The sequence below is a fragment of the Necator americanus genome, chromosome III, assembly GCF_031761385.1.
Source record: "Necator americanus strain Aroian chromosome III, whole genome shotgun sequence".
Taxonomy (NCBI): Eukaryota; Metazoa; Nematoda; class Chromadorea; order Rhabditida; family Ancylostomatidae; genus Necator; species Necator americanus.
Window position 1 is genome coordinate 14,211,363 of NC_087373.1, and position 26,139 is coordinate 14,237,501.

Consider the following 26,139-nt stretch of genomic DNA (forward strand, 5'->3'; position numbering starts at 1 on the left):
CTGTATTATCTTGTGGTGGAGTATAAATGTCGAATGCGTACTAATACCAAATGCTGGCACACTACCTCACAACAACAATGTTTACTTGTCTAGTTCGTTTTGAAACAGACAAACGAATAGAACCGGTTGCGCTTGAGGCAGAAATTGCAGCTCATTACCAGATTAATTGTTCAAAACAATGTTTAGGTCAGTTTTTTTCTTACATAAAGAAACCGGAGTCATCTGCTGCGATGGATTGTTTTCGTTTTTGCGCTATTACAGTGTAGCGTACTTCAAACTAATAATAGCAGGCAATCGGTTGGGGTTTCCCTCTACTAACCAGTAACCAGTTACGCTCTCATTAACATTTCGTTCCTTCTCCCTTAGAACAAGCACATTATGGACGATGATCTAGGGCGTAAGATTAGGTCGTTCGACTCGTTTATCGACAATGACACCATACAGTTCGCCGAATAGTGTGAACGATATCGTAACCGGTCACGTGGATGACCAGATCTGTGACCATGGGCAAATTATTAAGGATAGGACGAGTTAGGGAAAATCGTGTCTATCGCTCTTTCCTCTGATGATGTCAAGAAGATGTCAGGCACACTATCAAAATGTGAAATTGGTTTCCTGTTACTCCACTAAGGTCGGTAACGACAACAGTAAGTGCAGAATGATCAAGTGAATTATCATACATTCAGCCCACGTCATAATATTTACCCTAGAAGGACGTAAAAGACAGCGTAACAAAAAATCATCGTTCGCGTCGAAAAGAAACCAGGAAAACACTGCGTCCAACTATCCCAGCTAATATGCAGCTTTGAATAAGAAAAGATATAGTAGCTCCGAAATCAGGAAAAAAAACCAACCCTAAAATCTGACTGAACAGCTTCGTCCATTCGGCAATCATACATCCGAGCGAAAAATCCCAATATTGGTTCTCTTAACCACACTGGAATCTCTCGATTTGCTATTCCACCTACAAGACGAGAGGCCGCATTGAACGGTAATGACAAGTACGTTCGTATCTGAAAAAAAGCTTATTCTTAAACATTGTAAGGGATAAATGGAGGCATTTAGGAAGTCATTTTCGGTGAAGTGGAACTTAGGAACATTACAACTTCAAGTATCCGTAATAAGGAAGAGAGCAGCGTAAGCAAAGCGCCTACTAATCAGATACAGTACGTGACTGAGGTGTAAGAGTGTCAAGTAAACTGCTAGCACTTTTAGAGTGAGTGTGAAGAAAATAAAGAGGAGAGACATAAAAGAATGAACAGAAATTTTCTGAAAAAAGTCGAGAAATTGAAAACGAGAGAGAAAAATGAGGCTGAGAAAGATGCAAAAAAAAACAAATTAACGTTGGAGCGCAAATCATTGACCATTATTATTCATTGTAGATGAACAACATCATTTAAGACTTTTCTCTGAGGTATCTAGGAAGCATCTTTGGCAAATTTTCATTTTAAAGTAGGTTTTAAATCACCAATCAGCAAATTCCGGTCGTTCTGAATCAACATCAATATCAATACACAAAAATCGTACCGGCAAGAATAATTTGAAAACAAGTTTGAAGAAATGTTTTCAAAAAAAAGGACTGCAGAAATTTTTTCATTGTGCTTCTAGAACTCTTATCTAGAGAAGCATACCATTAAACCACTGCAAATCCAATCAGGTGAGCGAAGTTCTTTAACTTTATCGCGGTGTCGATAAATTAAATGACTCAACTGTGAGAATGAAAATATTATTCTACTCGAAATATTAGTCATGAATGGACTCATAGATCACTGTGAAATCCAATCCCACAGAACCTGGATTGCTTAACGCTACACATAAAGAGTACATGTATAACAACCTTTTAAGCTTCACCATAAAACCACATTCCATAATAGCTGGAAAGACGGCAATTGGTAATTGCAAACGAAATAATGTCCTTTGATTCTCATAGAACGTTAGGATTATGTTTCATATTTCCAGTGTTTATCACACGGATAACTTAGAGAATTCAGGGTTAAGATCTATGTATTATTCATATGCATAACCAAGGTAGGTTAAGGATGAAAGAGCTGTGACACGGCATCCGGAAGATACGAGACTCATCGAAACGTCAAAGAACAAAATCGACTTGTTACAGAAGTTTGTGAAAAATGAAACGTTGCTCGTTAAGTTCATGAACTTTCGGCTATGTAACAAGTCAAAAAGTTTGTTTAATTTCATCTCCAGTTTCTCATCCCACATGATACCGCAAGTGTTTCTTCGGAGATCAAAAAATCACATTGTGCAACATTTCAAAAATAAAATCTTTCTTGGGCATGGTTCATTCCTTTTCCAACATAATTTATCACATCGGCTGCGACCTTGAAAGGTTTCACAATGGAGACAAAAATAAATGCGTGACGGTTCCATTATTCCCAGTTTCACAAAAATGTTAACAACGATTTGCTTCAAAACTTGAAAAAAAAACGGCGTATACAAAAATAAAACGAAATAAACGCATCTCAAAGGTGGTAGATCATATTTCTTTGATCCTGGCTCTGTTCTTTACATCTATGTCAAAGGAGCAATGTTTAATTCTTCACCATAATTCTTCAGCATTCACTCATCCTTTATTTCGAGGATTACGCGCCGAATATTCCTTACAGTAACTACATTCATTATCATGGATTACTGTAGTCCTCAATACAACCTTTGGTGGCAAAGTAATGATTTCGCTTGAAGAAAAAAAAGAACTAGACATTTAACGTGCGCGGATGGCGCAATTTAAATATTTGAAAAGAAATCAGTGAAAGGTACAGTGAACGCCTCAACTAAAGCCGAGATTTCAACACAAAATCAAAGCAGACTAAATTTGCAAGTGACCCCATCGATTTTTTTTAACCTTTTTCCATGAATTTTTCCAAGCTAATTCTCTTTTCCCTTTTTTAGATGATAATTTTACTACACAAAACTACGCTATTTTATACGAGGGAAGACAGTGATAGCAGCGATAAATTGGAAGACCGACGCTATTCCCAGAGGACATCCTATCCGTTTCTGACAAGATGTGCACAGCATTATTTTTCCCAACAATGCTTTTAAACTCCACGCCATAAACAACTCCTTTACGTACCATCTACGGATTATCTGCAGTTATCTGGATCGAGCCAATTATTAATTCAATGTGACAAATGACGGCACAAACCAGTAGGAAACGGATGAGAAACACGAAGCTCTGAACTACTTCTAGTTTATCGACATCATGCATCGCCTGTACATAGTTGATTGAGCAGTGTTCAATAGAAAACAGCATTCGACGCGATAAGCGTGTCGCTTGTTTGTTGCATGGATGAGAACACCATCCGAAGCATAAATATTGAGGACATCTTGATGCATTGAGAGCAAAGACCGAAATATGCGTATAACAAACTGTCCCGAAAAGAAATCGAAACGGAGAAAGTGTTTTAAAAGGTCTATTCTATCTATCATAGCGGAGTTCAAAGAAAATTATCAATGTCGACGAGACGGGACAACATGAAAAATTAAAACATTGGAAGAAAATTTCCCCATAAACCTCACATACAAATATTTAAGGGGATAAATATAAATATTTATGAGTGCAGCAGTCAGATGAGTGTAGAAATTTACTGGATTTCAAACCAATTAGAAGATTTCGAGGTGAAATAGGCTGGCATTTGTAGATTGCAGAAATAATACAGAAAGCCGTTTTCTTGCCGCTAGCTTTGTTTTAGGAAAAGCCTGATTAGAGCAGTGGCAGATGACTTTTCTCTCGAAACCATCAAAAGTTGCTGCTATGATCTATATTTGAACAAGAAAATAATAATAAATAACGATAAATCCAGTAAGTACGAGTAAAATTAAAACAAAAAACAGAAGATTTAAGTTCCAAAACCAGTAAATCTTCAAAAATAACCGTTGAAAGGTGTGCGGCTCACTCTTGAGCCGCATTATCCCACGCGACCAAACAAACCCGGGCTCACCGTTGAGCCGAGCTGTCGTACAACAGTTAAAGGATTTATTCGTAATAGTATAGCATAGGTGTAATAACAAAAAATTTCCCCAATATTGACATATTTGAAAGCTCCCTGTTTTGGTTATCTCGACGATCATTTTATTTTCTTATCCATTGTTCCAGGTTATTACTGGCAGAAATACCTACTGTTACAGTCCTGAATACAAATCAACGATGCCCCCAATAGCACTAGGAAAAATCAGTCACAGTTTAACGGTAGAGATGTGAATGCGTTCCGGATGAATGATAAGTCAAATCACATCATCATCAGAAGAGTTTTTGAAAGAAAGCAAATACGTCGTTCTGCCCTTTGGCACTAGTTTCTGGTTCTTGAATTCAAAAATTCAAACGTGGAAAAAGAATCTCAATTCTCTTGGTCACTGATCGCTTATCTGATGTATGTGCGCTGGTAACATTGAATCACACCATATTAATCGTCGCAAGTTATTTCCGACACATCGATGAGTGCATTTGCCTGCCAATCATGGGAAGACAGCTATAAAAAGGCAAAAACAAGCGAAAAGGGCACTGATCCGGGAGAAATATTTGCTTGAAAGCACGTGACGAAACTGCTGCTTTGCCGCTATTCACTACTCGATGCAGATAATTATTATAACATTCCTCTTCCGCTAGCTCATAAATAAAGTCAGCATAAAAATTGGGGGAGGAAATGTTTGCAGAATATTTGTAGATCAGGAAATTCTGCCCATTCAAATATTTACTGATTAAAATACCTTATTTATCCAAAAGATGAAACTTCATACTTCTACTTAGAAGTCCTAGTGGTTACGTAGAATTCAAACAAAATGTGGGCTATCCACGATATTTCAGATTTTTCACTGCAGCAGAAGTAAAACTAAGTGGGGAATTACATCAACAAAACTAAAAAAGTGGGGAATCCTACAAAAAAAGGATAAAAGTATCTGGCGTAACAATCCACTTGGGATGAGCCAACGAGTTCTACTGCAATTCGTTGAGGTTTAGAAATGCATGTTAGCCTATACAATGACTTGCGGGGCTAGCCGATGTATCAGTGTTTTTATCCTCCCAGACAAGTTTGGAACCAATTTATCGACCCTGAAGCACTTGGTTGGCACTAGGGCGATTTCGGATCATCGACCAAACAGCCACAGGTCTTACAGACTGCGCACTGAACGCACTACTTCCAGTTTTTTTTTTTTTTGTAGCGAAGAGACCAGAAAAAACAGCAGTGAGAGAGTCCAACAGAAGCACGTCCGCAAAGAACCACTTTTCTTTTTTCATTGTTTAGTTTTAGAAATGCGATCTTTTCTTTTCCATGCTAGCTAGTAAGGATAAAACCGGACAGAAGTACAAATTTCCTTGCATAATCTAGAAATTACACGTTTTTCGCTACAACTACTACTTCTGCTTCGCTCTCTTGCGCCCACGCGCTGCACTCGGCCGCCTCGGTTTAGTTTTTTTTTTTTCGGCGGAACTGCGCGATCCCATCAAGTGCTCTGTCTATCACTCAGCCGTGAATAGCAGCGGCCATCTCTCGGAGAAAAAGAGCGCTAGTTTCGATCAGACCACCACCCAGAGCGCAAAGAATGAGTACAGATGAGTGACTAGTGCAACACCTCAAATATCAGGTACCAAAAATGTGGTCATACCAGGCTAACGGATAAAGTGTTTGACATTGATCAATCATTTAAGGATGCGATAACGCGCAACTTCAATTCAGTATCGTTTATAGAGTTTTATGATTGCGTGTGCAGCCTTACAGTTTTCATCTTCTCAGACAGTACATTGGTACCTATTCATAGAGCCCAGAGAAGATCAGAGATTGGTTGAATTTGGACGGTGTCGATCCATCAACTATCCAGACGATGATCTTTTGTTACCACAACGCTACATCCTTTTAAAGCCGTCATAAACGCCAAAGAGTAAACCAATAACAGCTGGCCAAATTAACGCAGCAAAAGCGTCCCTGTTCTTTTCTAGGATGTGCCGGATCAAATAATAGGAACTGTTCCACTAATACATGTGATCGCGTCACACCCATTGGCCTGAATGAAGATTGTGGGTGGAGATAGCCATGACGCGAACCGCATCATACGAAGTACCACCCAAAAAGAGGTCGGAGATGTCTGTATTATAGGATCATCAGGCAGTGAGTCTACATATCACGCTAATCGCTGCAAAACATGCTCAGATTAGTTCCAATCATGACTTATATCGAAAACAACAGGATCTTTAGAATACTTTCAGTCACCAGCAAAGATTTCTGCATCGTTATCAGTGATTAGAAAAGAAGAATCACATTTTAAAAGAAACTGGCAGAAAACAACAATAAGCAATGCTAGACATAGTTAGAGAAATCTCGTAGAAATAATCGGAAAATTTCGGGAGTTTGAAAAAAAAAGCACGAAAACAGTTTGGGAAGTTGGTGAAGAGATCAAAAGTCAATTAGCTGAAATTCGAAGAGCAGAGATGAGAAAGAAGAAAACGTGAGAATGTCAGAACATGGTCCAACTCCCCACCTTCAATAAAAGAAATCTTGCGTAACTCTTCTATTCATATTCATTTGAATAATTTATGTACATTTCTCTGTTATTACCTCGAAAAGAAAAATCAAAGAAATCCCAGGACTGTTTTACATCCGAATAGGGAGGAATTTCAAAACAAACTAACAAACAAACAAAATAAAATAAAATAAAAACCCCTTAGACGTTATGCTAGCCATGAAATCAGTTTCAAAGTGACATTTTTTTCAACCTAATTTCGACAAACAATTGAAATTTCCCAGTTCACTCCTTCAACTTCCTCCTTGTCATTGAAGAAGAAGAAAATCAGAAAGATGGAGATTCCGTAATAAAGAATGGAGAAGGAAAAATGAGAAACTTGAGTGAAGGGAACGAGAATGTTCATAGCAACGAGCATTTTTTTTAACGTCATCTTAATCGAAAAAGGAAATAAGACAATATCATAGCTACATAAAATACACAATAAAATTAGAAACAATTCGCTTAGAAAAACTCTCAGAAGCTCACCTTCCAGTTAGAATAATAGTGTTTGCTGTCCACAATTTCACGCCAATCCGGTGTCACCAAATATCCCATATATGAGATGCTGCCGATCACTATTGTGCTCACCGTCAACCATTTCGCCCATCCCCCTAAAAAAAAGAGTGGATTCATCACCATCATCAAGAGACATCCCGTTTCGACATAAAATACAAAAAAAAACCCTTTGAAAAGAAAGGTGAAATTTCGTTGAGATCCTAAATAAAGATAAACGAATTCAATGAAAAAGGTCTCCATACACAAATCAGTCGTTAAGAACATTCTTCGATAGAACGCCGCCTATTTAGCGCGTCACTTGTTAGCAAGGCGAACAACCGCTTCCATAGGTGAATAAGTAATGAAGGAGAAACACCAGATGCGAGCTCCTTCTGTTTATGAAAACAAAACTGAAACTGCTTGCTGCAAACAAGTGCAGATAAGAATTGGTTCACCCTTATCCATATTGGAAATAAAAAAACGGTTGTATATTTGCTTAACCGAAATGGATATTATGGAAAGCGAATTCTCGCCCTAGCTCAACCCTTCTCACGTAATGTTAGGAAGAAAAACGATTCAGTTGCGTTATACTCCTCGGACGCTCGCTAAAAAGCTTGATGACATAGGCTACGTTGTCAGGCAAAGTTCAAGTGTGCTGCAAACAAACACGCAACGCAATGAACTGTGACTAAAATGTTTTTTTTTCTGTCGGTTAGCCTATTCCTAATCGGAGTTTATTGCAAAAATCTCAGTCCTTATCACAAAAAAAGCAGAAACTTATTTTACAAGGTATGTAACAGCTCGTATCATTTTTATGTGGTCACTTTTTAAGCTCATGTACATTTTATTAAAAGATTGCTGTTGTTGGTTTGTAGAGATGAGAATAACTATGTGGTAAATAAATAAATAAATAAGCGTTTGTTCACTATATATCTACGCCGCAAAAAAAAAAACAAAGGAAGTAAGACAGGGATTGAAAGAAAATCTCTGAGAAAAAATCTGAGTACCCTCTTCCTGGAAGCAACAAATAGGATTATCGTAGGAGCGATCTAATATGCCATGGAATTCCACATAAACATTGCTGAATGTAGAAAAAAGGAAGCATGTATTAACGTATAAAAGCTCAATGGGTTCAGAAAAGAAGAAGGTAAACAATGAAGATTTCAACTATTACTCCATCCATTTACGTAAAGAGCTCAATAAACACTCAAACGGTAAACAAATGACGAACGAAATGTTTATAGGCAACTACATTAACAGAGTTATTAGTGGATCGTATATCTATCAATAAGCTACCGAAGAAAGGTAACGATTTGCTGGAAGTTCCATCGAAAATCATTTGTATGTAGCTGGATCCGAAAAAGGCAAAAAAAAGAAATCTAAGTCGCCCACGTAGAAAGGTGTGTATGAAATGCAACGTTTCTAATGATTGCAAATTTAGAAAGAAAGAAAATCAGCATTTGACGAGTTTTTGCTTTTCGGTAGAAAGCCAGGCTAGCATGTATGAGAAGCACTAGAACGAAAACAGCTGCAAAAACAAGAAGTGAGAAGCCAGTGGAATCTTTCGCCACATCCAAAGCTTATGAATAATCCACACGAATCCAACAAATTCCCTCGTCTCGAGAGTAGCGCTTGCGCGTCGAAGCGTGCTAGTAATCCCCTGGTCTCGGCGAGGAGAAACGAAGGTGATTCCCGATGAGGAGAAACGAGCTCGTCAGCGAAGGTTGAGGTGGGTCACGCGACCAAAAAAAAAACGCTGTTAGTGTTCCTTTTCGGACATTTTGATTTTTTCACAGATAATCTTCGAGGCAAAGATCCACACTGTGCGCATATTCGTCATAGAGAAGAAACATGGAATGGCAGTTTTGTCGCGGTGATTAGGAAAAACTGGAGATCCAGGATGCGAAGCGGACTACGAAAATGATATCATCATGAGCGCCACATCGTTCCAGTCATTCTCAATGGAACATTTACTCAAGGTCACTCGTACCGTAAACAATCCCGATGACTAAGCGCTTAGAATCCACACTACCCCATAGTTCCATTTCCGCCAAACAATCAAAACAGGAAAGAAATCATTGAAAGTAGCTTTGAAGTAATAATTTATAATTACTTACAAACTGGTACAAAAACAAGTAGTGGATGAAGAACGATGTCGAACCAACTGGAACTTTCGTGTATAATCATCAGCATTTCCACACTTGTAAAGGGATAATCCTACAAATATCAGTGAAAAATGTTCGATTCGTAGAATATGACCAGCGTTAACAGCGCGTTAACGAAAAAAATAAAACAAACAAATCCGCGCAATGTGGACTACCGATCGACGGGCGCCCAAATAGTAAATGAGAACGGACGGGGTGGAAGGCGGGGCTTATGGCGGCCGCGCACACACAACACCCCCTCTTTCTGCACACCCTGTCCACTTCTCGCACTCGAACCCCTCCCCCCACCATCTCGTAACTGCATCAGCATCCGTAGGAACACCGCAGCGGCAGCGCCCAACTAACAGCTAAGCTGGCGGATCTGGACAGGGATTATCTTTACATTTCTGGTGGTTAAGTAGCCGACAGTTCAGATGCGACGGTGGAACACACTATTCAGAGAAGAGTTTCACAATTAGACATTAGTAACTAGTCTCTCAGTAATAAAAGAAAAGCTCGTCTTCGTAATCGTAAAATAAAACTATGTCTATTCGCATGTACGAGAGACCTCCGTTCAGAGCGTAGAGCTTGTTTTTTTTTTCTCAAACAAAAAACGCAAGCTGTCCAGGTTCTGCCGTCTCAGATGGTTCGACTGGAGCCGTTTGTCAACAGCAGGCAAGAGAAGTTATAATATTCACGAAAGAAAGATCTCATAAATCTGTTTGACTGAAAAGAACAAGAGAATTCCCTCAATATTTCAGGGAAACGAGCAGCTGAGGCTAAACCCAGAGGGAATACTTTCCCGGAAGGTCTTTTCTTAAACGAAAAAGCTGTGGATCAAGTGAGAAATTTGGATCAACACATTTTTGATTCCACCTATCAATTTCTCAGCTTTAGTGCACTTGCAATTAAAACCATAGAATCTAAGAATAACTCTGACTTGCAAGAAAATAATCAATCATATCGCAAACTCAATTAGAACTAATGAACGCAAATGAATGGAATTTGTCTGCAAACGCGATATATTTTGAAGCCCCTAACGCAATTCATCGATAATTATATGTATCAACAGCACATTACAAACTGAAATGCAATAATGCGAAATTCCTCTCAATTTGAAATCAGTGTTGTTCTATTACATCAGTGGTGGTCGTTGACACTTTTGTTTTTGATGGAGGCTTACCACAAAATGGGAAAATCAAAGATAATTTAGAATTTCAGATTTTAGATCCTATGTATTTTGCTTGGTTGAACAATCTTATACTTGGTAAATGTTCGGATTCAAAATAATTGGGCGAAAAAATTGATAAAAACGAAAAAGCATGAAGGAATCACATAAAACTTTAATCACGGTTCTGAAGAATATATTCAACCCTCAATGACAAAATAATGCACCTCGTTTCCGTTTTCTACTGGATAACTATGTAACTGATGCGGGTTGTGCAATTAGAATCTTCGGGAAGGAAAAATTCAACGAAATTCAATTTCCCGAATTCCTCATCCAAAACGAATAAAATTTGTGTTCTGCCACATTCCTCCATTTATAAGATCACCATAAAAAAGTAGTCCAGCGAAAAATGTAAAGTTCATTCCATTACTAACGGAAATAATCTCCTTTTCCCATCTCTGTTCGCAACAAAATAAAACACACACACAAACACACACACATAAGTAGATGAAAACATTTTTAGAACGAGTATTCAAGCCCTATTTGCTATGTAATTCCAAGGTTGGAAAGAAATCACCGCATGTTGAACAATCCGTCAACTATTAAGATGAACGGGACAACATTCCATTGGACATTGGTGGAAATCAGGTTTCCATCCATGATCCCATTGTCCCATTGTAGATGTAGAATAGATGACGTTCGCAAATTCTATACAGCTTTTGGGTAAGGTTCGAATTTAGGCAGCGTTTCATGGAATTTCTATCGCTTAGACATTCCATGTTGACCCAGTTTTCGGATGGAATTTCCGATGTTAACTACTCTCCAGTAAGAGTTACATACCATTCTGCGTAGAGTTTTCACGAAAACGGCAACGCCTCCTACAAATAAATACAGGATTTGAGCACATCAGGGGCACCGATGGATTCAGTTTACGCAATGAGACAACTCGAAATTTCGAGGACAGCGTAGTGCAGTTGGTAAGGCTTTCCGCTGTGAATGTACGATCGATCGACGGTTCGAAATTTCCCTTGGCCAATCAAGTCCTTTATTCGAAACGCGTCATCTTGAACGATTCTGTACTGAAGTCGTGCGCGTCATCCTGGGCTGATTGATTTACGACAAACACTTTATCCTTTTATCCCTTATCGGTTCCTAAGTGTTGTTTGTTTACGTGCGTCTAACGTCGACTTGAATTTATCGTTTGTGTGAGGGCGGAACAGGAAATGTACGCCTTCGTCGTATTTGCTTTGTGCATAATAAAATGGTAAGTATGTGAAGGAGAGAAGAATAAGGTAAGAGTAAACTAGTAGCAGGAATTGAATTATTTCAATAGTAGAAAATCAAGAACATTTGCTGAAAATAAAGTAGAAATAAGAAAAGCTCAAGAAACCCGACATGCCAAAGTAAAACAAATCTTGGCAATACGGAAAAAATGCTTCGGACATGAATTCGAGAAAATTTTTGTAGGGGAGATCACCGATAAGACATTTAGAGAAGTGCGAAAAGTCGTAGAAGCAGACAGACTAGAAAATGAGGATTTGCGGAGAACACTGGGACACGAAAAGCCGGAAATGAAGCAAGTGCTGGACACACCTAGCTTCGAAATAATTATGCATTAAAACAAGGATAGTTACTCATCATGGGTTCCATCTTTGGTTTTCCAAATCATGTCCCTTGTAAATGTGAGTTCTGGACTTTATAGCCTTTTCGCATTGCTCTCAATCTTTTGCTGAACTGCAGCGTGGGTGAATAACCACATTTAAAGGCCTATAAAAATGAAAAGAATCTATATAAAAAACTGAATATGTCTCAGAAAAGTACATAAAATGCCACTTTTCTAGTGAGTTTTAGAAATTATATCTGACAGTTGGCGGCCGTCGCTGTCAATACAATGCTGAAGACATTTCCAGAATTTCTTCATCACTTTTCAGCTCAAGCGCAACGACGTCGATTTCCGGCCCGATCCTGTCCTTCAAATCATCAAGGGACTGTGGAGGATGTTAAAAACGGTTCCTTTTAGGCATCCCCTAGGGAAAAGGTAACATGGACCCAAATCTGGTGACCGTGCTTCCCAGCCTACGTCTCCCCCTTAAAAAGACTAAATGCCCGTGAAATATTTCTCTTAGCACTCTTAGCGAACGTCGTGCTGTGTAAGCTGTAGCATCGTCTTGTTGTTGAAATCACACACGTTTGGAATCCTGATCGGCTAGTTTTTAACGCAGAAAGGTCTCCAACGTTCCAGCGTTTCGGTCACCAGCCACAGTTACTGTTGCTCCATCTTCCTCAAAAAAAAAGTACGGGCCGATCATACCAAATTTTAGAACACAATAAATGCACTTCTTGTACTTTTCAGAAATATATTCAATGTTTCTGAAGTATATTTTTTTAATTTTCAGTTCTTTATGGTTAGATCATCTTGTCCCACCCTTATGTCAGAAGTACTTTTTTTCAATGTTTGGATCCTTCATATTTGTACATTTACATACTAGACTTTTTGAGCTTTCCTGGCTGTTAATCTGCTTTTAAAAAAAACATTTGGCATTTCTTAACGAAGAAAATGAACTTATGAAATTTTTGCAGCATTATTTTCATTTATCGACTTTGACTTGCCTTCTTTTTATTGCCTGTTATGCATTTTAAATTCCCCTTACATATCTGAGTCTCGCACATGCCTCCTTTTGGGACTTAGACGGTGGATGGCTCTTTACTTTAGAAAAAGCATACCACTGTGGATCTTTTTTTCGTTACTAATCCCGATTATTTTGGATTCTCTGGCTCATTCTACATATTTCCATCGAAGTTATGAACTAAGCTTCAGGAACATCTTACCATCTTTCACATCATTAGCAGAGTGCAGATGGTACTATAGAAATCTTAGGATCAAACTGCTGCAAGATTCAGTATCCAGATGCTCGCAAAAGTGCACTTTGAATATTCATATCCACGATTTGAATGCAAAAATTTCAATCTGCATAGATGACGAGCAAATTCTCATCTGAATCATCAACAGAGGGGATGGTTCAGTTCCGCACAACACCGATGACTCATAGGAGCGCAACGGTTGTACAGAGAAATTAATAGTTTTAAGGACAAAAATGAACAGAGGAACGTATCTGTTCTTTTTGGAAGAAAAAAAAACTCCAAACCAATGCACTTTTATGACAAATATTATGATAACAATCCGTTACTACAAAGTATTCCCTTAATAGACGGAAGTGAAGTGAAATTGAAACGATAAGGGAAAAAATGATAGTATGATAGGAGTAGAACAAACACTTAAAAGACATTTCCTTCGAATTACACAGAACGATCGAAATGTTGTAACTGAATAAAGGAATTCGATTCCATATCCAATTTTCTGGATACGTCATTCCCAACGAAAACATCATCTTGCCTTACTTCGTTTACTGGTGACACCTCATCATCCGTCGATGCCACTGACTGACCTCGTGTAAACAATATCACGCGCGTACCAGCTGGGCTCTAATTATTGTCGAGGACACATATGATCAATTTTCGTTGACTTATTACCTCAACACATTCGAAGAAAGCTACTTCATGGCTCTAGAATCCATTCCGAGAAAGAATCTGCTTCCACAGAGTGATAGAATTAAAAAGAACTATTCTACAGAGAAGATATATTTCGTAAAAATTGAAATCCTAACAACAGATCCACTTCCAGGAATTTACTAAACATTATACGGGAAAATCAGGAACCGTGGACTAGGAACGTTTCCTAGAGTTAGCCCTAAAAAAACTGAGGATTTGTTCTGGGAAAAATAACACTTCTAGCTTAGGAAAAATCCACCGAAAACTTTATTTCACAGAAAAAAAACTAAACTAGTACTTGGATCTTATAGAAATTCTTAAGAAGTGCAAGTGTGGCGCGATCGTAAAGAAGCGTAACCAATAGGAGAAAAATTCAAAAATAATTGAGTAAAGCACACTGGACCGTCGTGATAATGGTGATCTCATTTAAAAAAATGCAACAATAAAATATTCACATCATCGCTTTTACTATTGCTATGTTAAAGAAATGAAATACGGTACATGCGTTGACTTCTGCGCCATCCTGTACTGTTAAAACCAATGCAATGTGAAAAAGAGTCGGCGTTTTAAATGTTCACTTCTTATTGTCTCTAAACCCGTTTAGAAGTTAAAATAAAAGAGTTTGGACTCCTCGAAAGCCTTTTCCAGATGACATGAAAACTAGATGAATCAAACGTTTCGATTACTTTTCAAAAAAGAGGCCAAAACATTCGGGGGAGTTGATCGCAGCAATTTGGAAAGCGCAGCTGATAAAGTGCGAACAAGATTCACTACTACTTGAGGTCGTTGCACTTTTTGAGTGGATGTGGACGAATGAGACCAAGTGAATTAAAGCTGAAAAGTAGATAAATCATTAGATTAGAACTTGGTTGGAAGCAATCGACAAGAGTCTACACGAGTTCACCTATCTCAGCCAATAATGGAACGCAAAATAAAAATAAAGAAAAGTAAAGAGGTTTGAAGAAGTGCAGTACTACTATCGCTCTGAAAAAGAAAACAAGTGACCGGAGAAATTTTGTACGTTGAGCCAGTATCATTTCGCCTCTAGTTCAACCGGGCTCCTTATGCCTTGGGTTAATTTGGCTGTCCGAACCCTCATGTTTCGATAATTGGACCAATGATAAGCGCTCTGGATGGGAGAGTAGATGTCACAAGAAGATTCTTCACCTTCTGGAGTAGGAGAACGACGTGATTGACATGTTAGCGTTGTTATCCACCGCAATAAAAGAGAGCGTCAGTTTCCTCTGACAATAAATTGGTTCCGGTTTTAGTGAAGAATATCAATTTTTTTTGTCCGTAAGGTGCTCTGACTCAGAGAAAGTGTGTTCCATTTTTTATCTTTCTTTTCTGGTGCACTATTGGTATATGTGAATAAATTGCAAGCTTCAACAAGGAAAGAATGAATGATAAAGTGTCTGGCGTTAATCAATGCGCTTGAAATGCGCCTACGCGTTCAGTTCAATTTAGAATTGCTTGAAGCTTACAAACGCGTGTCTACCCTGTGCAATGATTTGCAAGGGCTAGCTGATGTATCAAACTAGAGTTTTTATCCTCCCAGTCGCGTAGCCGAACCATCGATCCATCGAACAGTTACAGCGGAAACTTACCGACTGCGCTACACTCGCTCAACAAGGAATGAAGAAAAACAGCAGTTAATGTTGCAAAGCAACCAATAACGCTAATATTGTGCAGAAGGAAGAAAAAGGATAAAGTGCCTGGCCCTGATCAATCGAATCGAAATGCGTCAACGCGCTCGACTGCATTCAGAATCATAGTGATTTAGCAAGCGCGTAGCAGCCCATCCAGTGATTTGTAGGAGCTAGAAAGACCGTGTTCTTCTCGTCCAGGACAAGTGTAACACCAAATTATTGACCCTAGAGGAATGAAAAACTTAGTTGGTTTTAGCGGTTTCGAACCTTCGACCGCGAAGTCATACATATATAGTTCTGGTCATCTAGAGCTGCGGTACACCCGCCCTATGTATACTGCTATATAATAAAAGAAGTGAATTGAACAAAAAACTTTATAGGATTCACCTGAGAATTGAAACACTGTAGATACTCATAATTCATGCCTTAACGCTGACCGCTTTCGAGAACAGAAATAGAGAAAATAAGAAAGCGGTGTTTTTCGAAAGTCCTTATAGTTGTTTTGAAATTCTCGGTGAAAAAGATTAGAGATCAAATAAAATAAAAATGAACAGCTTAGCAATAAAAATGCTACAGATGGGTCGCTTGCTCAGTGTCAATTATCCCTTGCTGCGGCGTTACATCCTCAAAGGCATCATCCCATGAATCTGAGGTGGTACGAATTTCAGGTGGAGTACTCGTACACGGGATCGTAGATTGTGGAGAGAAAGGTGATTTCTTCCATTTCTTCCTAATTGCCGTAAAAAACGGCCGGGAAGATACGGCTCAGCGTTCCGGCGCGCTATTTCCTACAACGAGTTCGATTGGAGCGCGCCAGCCTTGTGCACGCGTCGCATCTTCCGGGCCGCTTTTTACGGCAATTAGGAAGAAACGGATGGAATCACCCCCTCTACATAATCTACTATCCCGTAAAAGAATACTCCACCTGAAATACGTACCACCTCAGATTTGTGGGGTGATGCCTTTAATGAAAACGAAGTTTTGGTGATAAAGTGGATTAATTGAGGACTTTTCACAACGTTTGCATTTTTACTGCTATTGTGACCGTTGTTCCGTTTTACAGTAGAATACCGTTACTGAGCATTTTATCTAGAGAGCAAGTGGTCAAGTAATCGTGACCAAGTTTGACTGTCCTTGAATCATTGCATGTTGAATGCGTAGCATTTTATTGATCAGCTTGAGCTGCAGCAAAGGCTGGTGTTGATCTTTGTTTATTAACAGCTAACGTTCCGGCGTTATCGCTTTCGTCAGAGCCTAGAAAAATCAAACACATCAATGATTTAACCTCTCAGTCGCCTCGTCAACCTACAGAAAACATTTAAATGATATTGAAGCTCAAAGAGAACAACACCCCGGTTAGCACACCTCATTTGCTGAAAATGGTAACATGACAGACCATCACGTACCACAACTACGAGTACAAAAGTCCTAATTTTTTTTATGATGAAGTAATACTTTAGAATTATATTTCAAAGTCTCTCTTATAGCGATGAGTAAGGGGAAGATTGAGTTAATTATCGAGGGCATTTGGCATTTATTGTATAAGTCCGTCTCGAAGTTCTAAAGCTTCAAAGATGCCTCTTCCTTCCTCGTCAGAACCTACCGTGGCATGAATTCCTTCTGCAGCAAATTGTTTATCACAAGGAACTAGCAGTCTCTAGAACAATCTATAACTACTACTACTCATTACTTACTACCTACTACTTACTTGTATTATAATGTATACATGTGGCTCACCATAATTCTAAGGTGCCAAATAAGTGTTTTAGCGCAGAGAGGGTAGAGAAATTTAGGGCAATTCACGAATAACGTAGAGTGGCCAAAGTCATATAGTTGGAATCACTCGAAGAATTATTCTCAGAAAGATGGGGAGATTTCTCTTTTCAATGCAGAAGTGAACTTTTTGTTTTTGTAGGAAGACGTCCGTTTTTTTTTTGCCTGTTCCAAAACGTTGCCGGATGCCGATGCCGCCGTGCCCGGATGTAAACAGCGGTCGTCGAAGAAGAATGATGGAGAAGCATTTACGTAGCAGATAGCTTAAAGTTAGAGGATTTACCACAATACTTATTGAAGGAGGAAAGAGACACTTATAGCTATGTGGTCACAGAGAAAGAAAGATAAGATGTAGGAAATAAGAAAAGACAGTAAATTTCAAGGATCGTCAAGATTGTTAGAGTTTTAGAGAACCAACTACTACTGAGATCCATGCAGCGCCGCATTTGATGACGAAAACGTCCGCAAAAACTCGAAGAAATGTCGGACAACAGGCCTTGGCAGAGCATGCGTGTTATAATTCAAAAAAGCGGATGTAAAACCGTAAACACCTGCATTTTTCCTTCTTTCTCTATGTTTGCAGAGTATTTGAGTTCGTTTCCTCCTCCAACAAATAATGTCATAAATCCCATAATTTCAAGCCATTTTTTACGGAAATGCTTCTCCATCATTCTTCTTCTAAAAACACGGGCTATATTCGAGGACGCTCATCTCACGGCAACGTCCTTGAGCACTCCGGAAAATGTATTATAGAAAAAAAAACAGAAAAAAGTCCACTCCAGTCACTCAGAAAGAGAAATGTTTAACATTCTGAACTTTTTCTGCATATTGCACAATTCTTTCCGTTGAAATGAAATCCACCCAGCTCTGTCCATATACCAACGTAATAATTGTTCGGATGAGTGTGGTCAAGGTGAACTCCGTCGAGAGTCAAAAAGAAATCATTCTAATCAATCTGCGAGTATCTCTGTTGTGCCAGCGATTACTAATGTACCAATGCTAGTGGTTATTTAATTGAAGTTATATTTTTCTGATCACTCTTTTATTAGCACAGATTTTCTCAAACATCTCTATTCTCCTTCAACACTCAACCCCTCGTGCATTTTGTACACAGAAATTGTGGTTAGCTACATATATACAACATTTGAAACTACAAAGGCGATAAAACAACTGAATAATCATAAACTGTTCTGGAAATCGCTGGTTCTCGTAATAAACAAGTTACTGCAGTAGGAATTCGTTCAATGGTAGGTTCTGATGTGAAAAGAGGAACCTCGGAGGCTCCCGAACCACATGTCCAATCCTGAGCGTACACAAAATAATAGATATTGATTAAAAAAAGGATAAAGTCACTGGCGTATCAATCCACTTGGGATGCGCCAAGGCGTTTCACTGGAATTCGTAATCGTTGAGGTTTTGGAACGCGTGTTGGCCTATACAGTGACTTGCGACGTCCAACCGATGATCAAGTCAGTGCTTTTATCCTCCCAGACAAGCCTGGTACCAATTTATCGACCCCGGAGGTATAAAAGGCTTTGTTTGCACTAGGCCGGTTTCGAACCCTCGACCGTGTGGCTACAACGGACCTCTAACCGGCTGCGCCACACCGCCCTAATAGATAACTCAATCTTCCCGTGAAGCATCCCTGGAATAGCACGTTCAACTGAAATGCTGAAGTATTTACTTAACCATTTACTCTCCGAAAAAAAAAAAAACGCTAATAGGAGTCTTTTGTGATAGTGAACTACGCCGCTAGTAGTAAAAACAAATAGGGAGTTGTGGATGTTGTGAAGTAAAAGGATAAATGCCTGACGTGTAATCAATCCGCTTGGGATAACACAGCGTTCATTTCAATTCAATTTGTCGATGAGGGATAACAGTCCTGGCCAAAAACCACCGATCGATCGTGCAATCACGGCGTAACCTCTTACTTACTGTGCTAAACCCGCCCTGAGTGTTTTAAGTTTAGTTTCTTTTAAAGTTGGTTTAAGGAATATTTAATTAATCCCTTTTATCGTCGAACTTATTGTTGTCGAGGTGGATGTAGTGTTGCAAAGGTAAGAGGTAAGGTAAGAGGTACCAATACGTGATACGTGTGTATAGTCGAAGGTTCGACACCTCTCAAGGCCAACCAAGTCCTTCATCCCACAAGGGGTGATGTTTTAACTATATCAAAAGAAAGTTTGACGAACTTCGTGTCCTACGCAAAAGCAGAAATCATTGTTTGACTCTGGCACGCGATCGGGACAGATGGAAGTGTTACTGGCGCTCGCTAGAACAGATTGACAAACAACGGGGATAAAGGTGATCAAGGTGATCAGAGGAAGTTATTTTAGCATAACTGTGTAAATGTCCTTTTTATATCTTGCATAGAAGACAAGCATATGCGCGCATAGATATGCGGGATATTACACATGTGTGACAAAGCCACGTTATAACAACCAGAGTTCTGCGGATGAAATCTTTTTTTTTAATTGAACATTGAATTGAAATTGAACATTCAACAACGAGGATAATTGGAACCCATCCCACATTTCGCACAGCATATTTTAATTTGCTATTATTAATTTGAAATGCCGCGCTATTTTTATTTTGTTTCGATCGAATCGAATAGTTCAACATGTTGGTAATGAATCCGTCAAAATTTAGAACAACTTTGAACATTCGGAGACTGTTTTAAGATATTTTTCCTTTTAGTTTTTGGAACGTTCACGCCCTCACAACCTACTTCGTGGGATCAACTCCAATTTGAGTTCTTTTATCTCTGCGATAGTACTCGTTTAGCGAAATAACCAAAGATGTGAAATTCAATTCCCAACGCAATAAATTTCTTGAAAACTCTGTGCGCAGCCTGTCTGTCCTTTCAACAAGCTCTTAGCTGCACCCAAAAGCTCACCACTACATGTTGGAAACAAACCTGTGTAGAAATTATGTGGGGTTCTGAAACATTTTAAGCACTGCGCATAATATCTGATATAGAGAGAAATACAACACAATATATAATCTAAAAAGAAACATAGAAAAGAAAAGTGTATGTTCCGTTTGGCAATAGTGTGTGTATCGACAGTTCATCTAACAAAAGCAAAGCCACGAGAAGCGAATTTGCACAATATTTCGAAACCGTTACAATAAAAGAAATCAATCAATCGTAGATGAAAGAGACAATAATTGGAGAAGTAATGGTCCAACAAAAAAAAATGGAAAAAAAGATTCGCAAAAGAGCAGAAAATGCATCAGAGTCGTAATACCCAGCTGATGCGGGTTTTGGGTTACCAGCGTGTGTGGGCTTTAGGTTTTCTGAATACTTCGTTGAGATTGAAAAGAGCTTAACAAGATAGGAAGCGCCTGTGTTCATCTTTCAAAAATTGAGATTCTCAGAAACTCTAGGACTTTTCAGAGGCAGGAAAAAATGAAGATTGAAACTGAGAAATTTTTGTTTTTCATTTCAGAAAACTACAAAATACTAGACTGAAAAAAGATCGAGAAAGGAAGCCTAATTGCTCAAAGAGCACTTCAAAATTATTCTCACGAAAGTAGTTAAGACGGTTACTCATTTTTAGGAGAAAAAACATGAGATAAAATCAGATGAGATGAAACAATACATGAGATACATGAGGAAATGACGAGTAAGTAATATCACAACCACAAAAAAGTAGTTCTGGAGAAAATGGGAGAATTTTTCCACTAATCGTTTTTTTTTGTTGAACTTTCACAGAGCGAAAAATTACTTTCTGTGATGACAGCTATCCAAAACAAATCGAACGACTGATGGAGTGAGTGAAAGAAGACGCTAAATATCATCATTCTATGCGCTACTTTGTCCCTAACCAGGCATGAATATTTCAATATTAAGCAGTATTCCTTAGCTGAATTGCATTTTATGAAGAAAACACATACGGATAATTCGGATAGGTTTCTGATGAAAAGTGTGTTCGAGGACGAATCAAGACCAAAATAAGCAAAAGTGAACTTACGGATATGAGATACGTATATGAGCAAATAAGCTTACCCAGATCTAGAACCCGTCTGAACAAAAATAAGGCATAGAATTTCCAAGAACAAAAAAAAAACTCTGACAACAAATAAGCAATAAAAAGCTGAAACTAACGTTTCTTTTTGACAATCTTTGTAGTAATGGGTGTCGATGGAGTAGTTTGAGAGATGAATACTTTCTGAGTTATTCGTAATTGGGCAACGGTACGACAAGTGAACGTGCTACATCCACGAAGACCGCTCAACTGAAAATCATTTCGGACGTTTTACATTGATTATCCCGTTCAACTTCTTTTAACTTTCACCGCTTTTTCATGCAATACATTTTCATTTCTCTCTCGCTCTCTCCTTTCACCCTTCACTAAGGTTTTCAAGCAAAACTTCTAGACGTACCGCTATGCTTCTCTTTACGGCCCCGGAGTGTACGACTTCATAAAGCAACTTTGAGAAAGTAAACAACATATCAAACCTTAAACACCTAGCATTTTGCATTACTTCGCTCTCACTGATGTTGAAGTACTATTTCCAGCGGATATAACCAACACTTTGAACAACATTGTCACTATCATCACATCATATTGTAATTTTACTGGAAAAGTAATAATAGACCTACAACAATAACAACAACAATAACAATGGAAAACATAGATGGCAAACAACAATAAATGGCGGACATAATCTAAAAATCGTGCATAATTAAGGATTTCAGAACTATATTTTTGTGAGAAAAAAAAACATGAAAAAGGGAACCACGAAAAATAGTTGAAAAAACGAGAAAAATCTCAAGAATTGGCAATGCAGAAATGAAAGCAAAGGATGTGTAACAAATAGAGCTAAATCCGAGATCTCAGAAAAAGTGGAAAAGCATGAAAGTGCAAAACGAGAGTAGCAAATTTTTAACAGAAAGGGGCAGCCATAACATCTATATTTGGTCACGAGGTAAAACAAGCTTCAGAGGAGCAACTATTGATTAGCAGTATGTCACGAAAAAAGCTGCTGCAATCGCATTGTAACCTCAGACAGGGTTATAAAAACGTTTTCTTCTACACGTTCGCTATTGGTTCCTTTGTATGGAAGAGAGTTGATCAATCGATCAAACGCTTCCTCGGCACGTGTCTCAGCTGAAGCTTCTTCGGCTTCCAGTGCAGCATCCACTCCGGAAACACCGCCAAAAACAAGCAGGATACGTCTTTAAAAAAGATAAATAGTGCCCGACAGAGGGGATATGAAGACTGCTTTCGAGTAATTCACAAAAAAATACACTACAGACTTCTTCTACCTTGCATAAAAGTTAATTAAAGAACTTACATGTCACTCAAGGTATTCACGTACATGCTGCTGACAGGCTCACCTCTTGGTGATGTTCCAATCACTAGATCGAATTTTTTTCTGAAAGAAACATCCAAAGATAATAGTAAAACAGTATCAGTCTCTGCAGACACTATAATACCAATCATGATGCGAGTTGAATATGCTCGTTAAAAAAAGGATAACTCACCTGTCAATAGCTTCTTTCAAATTGGTCGCTAACTGCAGCGAGTAGCCCCAATACTTGCTCGTTTTCGCCCGAACAGTTCGCGCATTTGATAGCTTTCCTCGATATCGTTTTGATTCTGAAAGAGAATGAAGAATGGCAACCGTCTCGACAACAACACTTCTCAGAACATGCATTGTTTAATTAGAATCAATTAATTCAATGACAAGCATTAATAGAATCGAGTGTTTCTAATTATGCATATGCTTCATGTGCAAGAACATGTCATTAGCATAGAAAGAATTCTTAAATACATGTTGATTAATATTGGTATGTTTTAAATCAACGTTCTGACCCTATAAATGGTGTACTCCGAAATTCTAAAAATCCCTCGAAACGACAGCATAGGAAATCTACAACCAAATCGGTTTTTTTTTTTGAAATGTTTGCTAAGGAGGTTTGTGAAGAATTATCTAACAACATCTAACAGATTCTTGTATGTTCTGGACTCCTAGCTCAATGAATTGCAGCCAGAGATTTTGGATAGAAAGTAGAAAAAAAAAACTGAAGTGAAAATGAGAACGTTCACAAATGTGAAAGTTGATATTGTAAGAAACAAGTGCGTCGCAAGTTCACGCTCTAAGAGGAAAATAAAAATATAAAAGAATAGAATATACCTGTTCCCAAGTTAGTTATTTCGACTGTAACTCGAGTAGCAGCGGGCAACTTAACTTTATCTTCTAGTTCGAGTTCCTTAAAATAAATTGAAAGCATCTATCAGGTGGGAACAAAAAGGAAAATTTTTAATAATATAGTCTCTCACCTTTTCAAGTCCAACGTCGCACAACATTCCCCTGTCTGCTTTGACTGGCTTATCAAGAATTACACCTTCCCTGAATGGTATGGATACATCATCACTTCGCAAATGATGATGAGCATCAAGTGGATTCAGAAGACCTAAACTGATGTACTTTCTAAATATATTTCTATTTATTACATACTTTATTATAATCTGAATAACTACTTCCCATTTAAATCTGTGCAGAACAAAACAATTATTTAAAATTCTTCTAGGACTCCAAAGTGGAAGGGAAGTACCACGAATATGGGTACTATTTCGCAGCTAGAAAAGGTTTTCCCAAAAACTGTTCTTCCCATTTTTCCCTGGCACAATATTCGAAGTGCAGGAAAGGACGATAATAATGTGTGACAAAAATGTTTCATGAAGCACATAGCTCTCAAGTTTATTTCTTAATCACTAACCTGCGTACTTTAGTGGCTTCTGGAAAGGGAACAAGTACTTCCTCAGATACTGTGGACATTCTACATATTCAAGTATTCGAGCCAAATGGAAGCACGATTCGAAGTTTGAATCTGACGGGGCTATATCACCTCTCCACTTTCCGGACCAATACGCAGCCACATGTCTAAGCAAAGAATGCGAAGAATGGGTACAGAAACCACTTAAACAATAACATTTGAAGGCATAATCCGGGGTGGTGTCGGAACTCGTGGGAGAAGCTAAAGATGGGATTGTAGAATACGAGATCCTGGGTGGTTCTCATCATCTTTCTCATCTCAGCTCATCTTTCTCTAATCGTAGTTAAAAACGGCGTGGAAGACGCCGTTTTGTTTACGACGATTTAAATTGCAACGCGCCGCATCCAAGTGCGAGCGGTCGAATATCAGTGACACCTTCTCACCAGCCTATTAAAATAAAAACTATAAATAGGGCACCGGAACGTGAAAAACGAGGAGCGTTCCAACGCACCTCGTAACAACTAAACCGGTTATCACCCCGTTTTTTACCGCGAATAGGGAGAGCGGAACCACCCCAGATCCCACAATCTACAATCCCGTCTCTGCCTTCCCCTGCGAACTCCCTCACCACGTCAGAATCGTGGTGCACAACCTTTAAGTTGAGAAGGATAAAGAACTAACATACTCTTGTGTCATCTTGCTGGTTTCGTCGTAGACAATCACATAGTCCACACAGAAAAGAGTAGCTGCACGTGCGATCTGTCAGGAGAAAAATCAAGAAACACTAGCATACTTAAGCAATTGTAATTCACTCTGCTATACTGTAATGTGCTGTATTACAAACCTGTCCAGCCATGTAAGTTCTAAGCTCAGCACTCTGACCATTGTTGAGAAAAGATCCGGGTACCGCTATAGAGATGGAGTAGTTCCCGGCTGAATATTAAAGGAAGATACACCCCAATAAGACGCTCAAAACGACATCTTAAATGAAACGCACATTTCCACGAGAGGGAATTCCGTTACTTTAGAGAGTGGTACAAACACTCTAGATATAATCGACATCAAATGTGTTCAATCCGGTAAATGCATGCGCCTTCGATTAGAGCAACGAAGAGGTGGGGGAAGAAGAGAGCATATCTCTTGCACAGCAAAAACGCGGAAGGCGCATTTCATTGAACACACTAGGCTTTGAGCATAAACTATTAGAACACACCTTTTTTATGCGACGATGTATCATCAGCGACAGACTCCTGAAGTTGCTTAAGCTCTTGGTTTGCAATCAACAAGGCCTTCTCTCGTTTTTCTGCTGTAGCTTGTTTGTCTAAACAAAAGAGAATTCTGAACAACATAGACCCTAGAATGACACACCATGAATTGCTGTGCGAACACCGGGAAAAGGATAAAAAAGGACGTCTCAGTCACGAGAACTTTGAAAGTACCTCAATTCAGCTGCATCAAAACACGAAGAAGAAAAAAGAAGAAAGAAAAAGAGAAAAAAACGACTCACGTTCTCTCCAAGTTTTGCTGGCGCTTTTTCTCTTGAGCAACTTCTCTCCAAGTTTGCGCTGCTTCCGCTTCGTTTCTTTGTCTATCATGGAATCCTAAAAAAATAAGGAATATAAATACCACACCTCTTGAAAGATAAATCACAAGCTCAATCACTTGTTTGGGACGAATGCTCCCTATCTAAATTAGTATTAAAAGTACAGAAACATAAAGACCAATCTCTCAAAACTGCTCATAACGTCTCGACTCGGAAGCCAGTATGATAAGCACAAGTGAAACCGCGAGAAGACGTAAAACCTACTGTGTTTAGTGCATTTACGTATGAGCAAAATACGGCTGACGTCTGCACCCTGGAGTGGTGTAAGCATTGCAACAGATTTGGGCGTGAGCCCGAAACTACTCCCGTATAACTCTCCGTATCAGTTCCTCCTCTGAAAAAGTATGGGAAGTCACTTGCAAAATCTATTCTATAAGTCTAGAATACTTGGCTCCCATCCGAGTGAGAAGACAGCAAATTCCAGGCAACTCGAGCTCGCAAAGGATCCTTGCTAGACGGGAAGGAGGATCTTAAATAACGGGGCTCGGTAGGAGGATTGTCACTCTTGAACAGCT

General features: G+C 38.8%; 1 protein-coding gene across 6 annotated transcripts in view; it reads right to left on the bottom strand.

Annotated features, from left to right (window-relative positions):
- Positions 1-25,616, bottom strand: part of RB195_009548 (uncharacterized protein) — a gene marked incomplete at both ends in the record, with an annotated part of 29,918 nt that extends 4,302 nt beyond the window's left edge. Inside the window, 14 exons of one of the 6 annotated variants that reach the window (XM_064190146.1) lie at positions 855-1,013; positions 7,003-7,127; positions 21,403-21,532; positions 21,681-21,756; positions 22,309-22,476; positions 22,596-22,676; positions 22,786-22,900; positions 23,439-23,514; positions 23,585-23,718; positions 24,025-24,188; positions 24,707-24,780; positions 24,866-24,954; positions 25,235-25,342; positions 25,529-25,616. In XM_064190146.1, the coding sequence (XP_064047725.1) occupies positions 855-1,013; positions 7,003-7,127; positions 21,403-21,532; positions 21,681-21,756; positions 22,309-22,476; positions 22,596-22,676; positions 22,786-22,900; positions 23,439-23,514; positions 23,585-23,718; positions 24,025-24,188; positions 24,707-24,780; positions 24,866-24,954; positions 25,235-25,342; positions 25,529-25,616 (1,587 nt within the window). Of the gene's footprint in view, positions 1-854; positions 1,014-7,002; positions 7,128-9,128; positions 9,229-15,908; positions 15,945-16,686; positions 16,776-21,402; positions 21,533-21,680; positions 21,757-22,268; positions 22,477-22,595; positions 22,677-22,785; positions 22,901-23,438; positions 23,515-23,584; positions 23,719-24,024; positions 24,189-24,706; positions 24,781-24,865; positions 24,955-25,234; positions 25,343-25,528 lie in introns of those variants that run through there. The other 5 variants (XM_064190147.1, XM_064190144.1, XM_064190142.1 and 2 more) reach the window with 5 other exon arrangements.
- Positions 25,617-26,139: the final 523 nt, after the last annotated feature.